General features: G+C 39.8%; 1 protein-coding gene across 2 annotated transcripts in view; it reads right to left on the bottom strand.

The window, feature by feature from the left end:
- Nucleotides 1–2,705: 2,705 nt before the first annotated feature.
- ALG9 (ALG9 alpha-1,2-mannosyltransferase) overlaps nt 2,706–6,575 on the bottom strand; it is a 297,401-nt gene continuing 293,531 nt past the window's right edge. For both annotated transcript variants that reach the window (XM_077456931.1, XM_077456932.1), the window contains exon 15: nt 2,706–3,652. In XM_077456931.1, coding sequence (XP_077313057.1) covers nt 3,529–3,652 — 124 coding nt within the window. In that variant the 3' untranslated portion in view covers nt 2,706–3,528. The remainder of the gene's footprint in view (nt 3,653–6,575) is intronic.

Here is a 6,575-nt window from a genome sequence, read left to right as displayed (position 1 = left end):
CCATGCTCACGTGCAAAGACGAATGTAAGCTTCAGTCTGGTGTCATATGTAAACAGCAATTGCACCATGCATGTGAGATATCACTGCGAAGGTCAGATCGAGGGCAGTAATTTTAGCAGTAGACCTCCTCTGTAAATCTAAAATGGTAATCTATAAAGGCTTTTAAAAATGCATGCAGTTTGTCGCCGCTGCAAAGTTGTCACTTAATGATATATTGTTCAAACATGGCATGGTTATATGTGGACATACACCCCAAAATACATTCTGCGACTCCTCCTGAGTACGGGAGACTTTTTTAGGACCCCGAAAACTAATCACTGCCTTCAGGATTTCTAAGGGTGTAAATTTTCGATTTCACTCCTCACTACCTATCAGTTTTGAATGCCATAAAATGCCAAGATGGCAAAAAAATACAAATAAAAAGAAGACTATTTTGGAAAGTAGACACCCCAAGCTATTTGATGAGAGGCATGTTGTGTCCATGGAATATTTGATATTTTGCCACATGTTGCGGGAAAATACTTTTTTTTTTTTTTGCACAAAGTTGTCAATAAATTATCTATTGCTCAAACATGCCATGGGCATATGTGAAATTACACCCCAAAATACATTCTGCTGCTTCTCCTGAGCACAGGGATACCACATTTGTGAGACTTTTTTGGAGCCTAGCCGTGTACAGGACCCTGAAAACCAATCATCCCCTTCAGGCTTTCTAAGGGCGTAAAATGGTGATTTCACTTCCTCACTACCTATTTGTAGTTTCGAGGACATAAAATGTCAAGATAGCGCAATCCCCCCCCCCCCCCCCCAAATGACCCCATTTTGGAAAGAAGACACTTCAAGCTTTTTGCTGAGAGGCATGTTGTGTCCATGGAATATTTGATATTTTTCTATTTTGATATTTTGCCACAAGTTTCTGGAAAACGACAATTGTTTTTTTTTTTTTCACACAACGTTGTCACTCAATTATGTATTGTTTAAACATGGCATGGTTATATGTGGAATTACACCCAAAAATACATTGTGCTGCTTCTCCTGAGTACGGGGATACCACATGCGTGAGACTTTTCGGGAGCCTAGTCGCATACAGGATCCCAAAATCCAAGCACCGCCTTCAGGCTTTCTAAAGGCGTAAATTTTTTTTATTTTTTTCAAATTTCAAAACTTTGTGACAAAAAGCGAGATCTGAAAAATACTCAACATGCCTCTCAGCAGATAGCTTGGGGTGTTTACTTTCCAAAATGGGGTCATTTGGGGGGGTTTGTGCCATCTGGGCATTTCATGGCCTCCGAAACTATGATAGGCAGTAAGGAGTGAAATCACCATTTTATGCCCTTAGAAAGCCTGAAGGCGGTGATTGGTTTTTGGGTCCTGTACGCAGTTAGACTGACAAAAAGTTCCACACATGTGGTATCCCCATACTCAGGAGAAGCAGCAGAATTTATTTTGGCATGTAATTCCATATATAACCATGTCATGTTTGAACAATACATAATTTAGTGACAATGTTGTGTATATAAAAATAAAAATTTTCGCGCAACTTGTGGCAAAATATAAAATATTCCATGGACATGCCTATCAGCAAATAGCTTGGGGTGTCTACTTTCCAAAATGGGGGGGGGGGGGGGTTGTACTGCCCTGCCATTTTAGCACCTCAAGATATGAGATAGGCAGTCAAACTAAAAGCTGCGTAAATTCCAGAAAATGTACCCTAGTTTGTAGACGCTATAACTTTTGCGCAAACCAATAAATATACGCTTTTTGACATTTTTTACCAAAGACACGTGGCTGAATACATTTTGGCCTAACTGTATGACTAAAATTGAGTTGACTACTTTTTTTTTATAACAAAAAGTAGAAAATATAATTTTCTTTCAACATTTTTGGTCTTTTTCCATTTATATTGCAAAAAATAAAAATCACAGAGGCCATCAAATACTATCAAAACAAATCTCTATTTGTGGGGAAAAAAAAGGACGCAAATTTCGTTTGGGTACAGCATCGCATGACCACGCAATTACTAGTTAAAGTGACGCAGTGCCAAATTGTCAAAAGTGCTCTGGTCAGGAAGGGGGTAAATTCTTCTGGGGCTGAAGTGGTTAAAGAAGTCCAGCCTGAGCTTTTTAGGCTGGGCTTATTCTATGGGTCACAGAAGGGCAATTAGTTTTGCACTCCTGTGACCCGTTTTGAAGTCCGCTCTCCGCAGACGTCACTGCAATCAGTTGAGGCAGCGTGTCATCCTGTCTTCCGAAGTCTCGATCCGCCAGCTGCTTGGACTGATGGCCATCTCAGCCACTCAGCGAGCTGCGGCCACTCCCCACCCCTCCACAACTTAGCGCTCCAATGAGCATGGAGGAACAAATTAGGAGAGCTGCTTGATAGTCTCAGCCATCGGCTGTGTTCAGTGGCTCGGTTCTGTGTAGAGATGCCAGGGGACAGCTGCAGCCACCTAGGTAAGTATGAATAGGAAAAAAAAAATACTTCTCTTTTAATATGTATCAGACTAACTGATTAAGAAAAATTAAGGAAAAGTCGAAGAAGAGTCAGAAGTTTTAATATTTGCATGCTTCCTTGAAGCAGATAACTCAAATTCATGAAGCCAGAGGCTCATCCTGAAAATGGAGAAACTAGTTTAGAAGGTAATGGTGACCCCTGTCTTTCCCATCACAGGATATAGTTAACCTTCTTTTATATACAACCTTACATCCAATGATTCATTTTTATTTTCACATTCAATTCAAGCAAAATTAAACTAATTTCCTACAGAAAATATTTATACAGCAGCAAAAGTTGATAGGCTGAGTTCACTTCTTCCATGGGAGAGCATTTGAGAGGATGGAGGTTAGAGGTGTTAATCTGTGATTTTTTTAGCTACTATAGTAAGGAAGATGATAAAGTGAGAAACAAATAAAATATGTCTGCATGGAGCTCCAATAACTGAATATTTGGCATAGTAGACATTTACAACTTCAAGAGTAAGTACGGTATGTACAGGGAGCAAAGTACTGAATGCCAATGGCTAGAAAAGAGTTGATTATTCTCTTGCTGTATCATACAATACTGAAACAGTCAAAATCATTGAAATGGAACTTCAAAACTGAATACATGAAAATGAACACAAAATTATCTAAATTTGTATAGAATTATTAAACAAATTCCCAGTCCTTTAAATAAGATTTCTGCACTTCCCAGTGCCAGAGTTTGGATCCTATATGTATCTACTGACATACACCCCCACACACACACACGGAACACACAGAACACTTATGAAATCTGCCTTTACACAAGCTATTGTCAAGTAAAAATCCTAAGTTCACAATGTAAAGTAGTATTTTGCAGGGTACTGCCCATTGTAAAGACAGAAGTTTTAATAACATATCAGTAGACTGTTGGGTACATTGAGAAAGTAGCAAAACTTTTGGATGCTCATCTGCCGCAGTAGACAACAAGTTTTTCAAAAGCTTCTTTGGCAGTTTTAGCAGGTGAACAGAAAACATAATTGACTGATGGTGTCACTTCAGCCTCCTTTTATCCAATGTTCTTCTTCTTTACCTGCTTAGACCGTCGGGCTTTCAGAATGGTGTAATTAGCATACGTTGTGTGCCAGCTAGAGACAAATGGGACATAAAATGCACGGAATAATTTTGAAGATCTGAAAAATAGAAGAAAGTTAAGTAAATTTAAACTTAAATGGTTTATAGCTTTAAAATTTAGTACATTTTTCCTAGTATAATCTGTACACAAATAGCATTCCAAAGAACACATCCAAAAATCATGCTGTCAATATTACAAGAAGTGAATTGCATATACTAATTTCTATTTAAAGTATGCCAAAACAGATAAAATGAACGCCTGAATAAGTATAGGGAGCGCCTAATTTTCTTCTAGTGAGTTGACACCATAGTACCTCTGTTGCACTGAAATCCGAATTAGTATTAAAAGCCCTGCTCAGGTTACCTCTCTGAGCTACAGAACACCTCCACCATATGTTATGGAGATGGGGAGAGAGAGTAGTTTTCTGTTATCAGGAGTGAGCAGTCCAGGATGACAGCACTGTTTATACACTGACACTGTATAGTACAGTGAAAAGCAACATAAAACGGAATGTCTGTTACCGATAGGATCAGCAGGTGAAAATAAAGGAAAAAAGTGAAAAAAAATAAAACGAATGCAGCAAACTCATCTAAGGACTGGTAAGCTGCAATATATTACATTTTCATTCACAGATCTATACACATTTTAACAGGATATCTGCAACCCACATTCCCCCCATATCCCTAAAAACCTAGCAGAGTATCCAAATGGTAGAGAATGGTAGTTATTACGGGAGGGGCAGTCCTTTGAGATGATGTTCTGCCAGCTATCATTGGGACCGTTAACCACTTAAGGACCGAGCCTCTTTTTGAAATGTGTTGTTTACAAGTTAAAAACAGTTTTTTTTGCTAGAAAATTACTTAGAACCCACAAACATTATACATTTTTAACCTAAGGATTAAAATGGCTGTCGTTGCAATACTTTGTCACACCGTATTTGCGCAGTGCTCTTACAATTTCACTTTTTTTGGAAAAAATACACTTTTTTGAATTAAAAAATAAGACAACAGTAAAGTTAGCCCAATTTTTTTATATTGGGAAAGATAACGTGGAGTAAATTGATACGCAACATGTCACGCTTCAAAATTGCGCCCACTTGCGGAATGGCGACAAAATGTTACCCTTAAAAATCTCCATAGGTGACGTTTAAAAAAATTCTATAGGTTGCATGTTTTAAGTTACAGAGAAGATCTAGGGCTAGAATTATTACTCCCACTCTACCAATCACGACGATACCACAGATGTGTGGTTTAAACACCGTTTTCATATGCGGGTGCTACTCACGTATGCGGTCGATTCTGCACGTGAACTCGGCGGGACGGGGCGTGTTCAAAGAAAAAAAAGTTCTTATTTATTTTACCTTTTATTTATTTATTTAAAAACAGTATAAAAATAAAAAAGTGGCACTTTTATTCCTATTACAAGGAATGTAAACTTCCCTTGTAATAGAAAAAAAAAGCATGACAAGACCTCCTAAATATGAGATCTGGGGTCAAAAGACCTCAGATCTTATATTTACATTTAAATGCCATAAAAAAAAAAAAAAAAAAAAAAAGATTTGGCATTAAAAAATAAAAAATGGGCCTTTATGAGCTATGGGCAGAAGTGACGTTATAACGTCACTTCCATCCTGCATTGTTATGGAGACAGGTAGGGGCCATCTTCCCCCTCCCCTCTGCCGGTGGCTCTGGTAAGTGGTGGAGGGCACCAGAGCACGGTGGGATAGGGGCCCCTCTCCCATCGCCGATAAAAGTGATCTTGTGGCAAATCCGTCGCAGATACCACTATTATCGGAAACCAGACCGCCGGCTGAACAAGAGGTTACCAGGGTTATGGAAGGTAGCTGCTGCCATAACGATCCCCCACCTTCAATGTAAGGACGTATATCGGCGTGCCGTGGTCCGGAGGTGGTTAAGAGTGTCTTTACTCTTAACAACTGTCCCAGTTAGCCTGCATGCAGTATAGGTATTGTATAGCCTTGGTACAGGTGCAAGGCAGATTTGGTAAAGTTTCAGTATAATGCAATATAGGGTTGGTATTGGTGCAGTCTAGGTTTGGAATAAGTATGGTAGAGTATGCAGTATGGATTGAGTACATTTAATGTCCTTCTTTCAGTAGCTCAGTCTCTACCAGCAGTGCCAATAATGGGTGTACAGCCTGCTCACCAGTTCCCAGGATGCTGTTGTGAGCACTCGAAGTAGAAAGGGGCCCCCTCAGTCTCACCCTGAAAGCCCTGGAAACTAGCCAGAACATGGGAAAGGGAAAAGCAATGGAGCATTTCAGCCAGACTTCAAGCTGGGCCAGAACAGGTTTACAGGTATGGCAATTACATTATAGTGATATTAAAGCTTTATTTTATTTTATTTTTTAAATAACAAACATGTTATACTTGCCTGCTCTGTGCAATAGTTTTACAAAGAGTAGGCTCGATCCTCCTCTTCTTGGGTCACCCACTGGTGCCCCTGGCTCCTCCTTTTGGCGAGTGCCCCTATAGAAAGTCACTTTCTATAGGGACACTCATGCAGGCTCTCGCCCAAGCCGCCCTGTCTGCATCTATTGACACAAAGGGGCTTTGTCCCACCCCGTCACAGGATATGATCGACAGTAGTAGAAGCCAATGGCTCCTGCTGCTATCAATCTGCCCAGTGAGGAGAGAGAGCAGAGAGAGCCGCTGCTCTCATGCACAACACTGGATCATTAATGGGCTGAACTTCAGGGTGATAAAAAAAAATACACAAATGAAAACAGGGTCATATATTGTACATGCATTTGGTGTAAACATCTGAATTTGACCCGATAATGGTCTCCTGCATTTGTCTGTACAGTATTCAGACTAGGAGAGTGAAGATCAACACTGGGAGCTATTCAGGTGTGCTACAGTCTTTACCCATTGCCTAACCAAGATAAATCACTTGAATACAGATAAGGTGAATACATCCCTTAGTTACAGTGTGGAGAAGCAACAATATTTTCTCTACAGG

Source organism: Lithobates pipiens, unplaced genomic scaffold, assembly GCF_037356315.1.
Source record: "Lithobates pipiens isolate NorthernLeopardFrog02 unplaced genomic scaffold, aLitPip1_a1.2 Scaffold_27, whole genome shotgun sequence".
Taxonomy (NCBI): domain Eukaryota; kingdom Metazoa; phylum Chordata; class Amphibia; order Anura; family Ranidae; genus Lithobates; species Lithobates pipiens.
The sequence above is the reverse complement of the archived record's forward strand: the minus strand, read 5'-3'. Positions and strand labels throughout refer to the sequence as shown.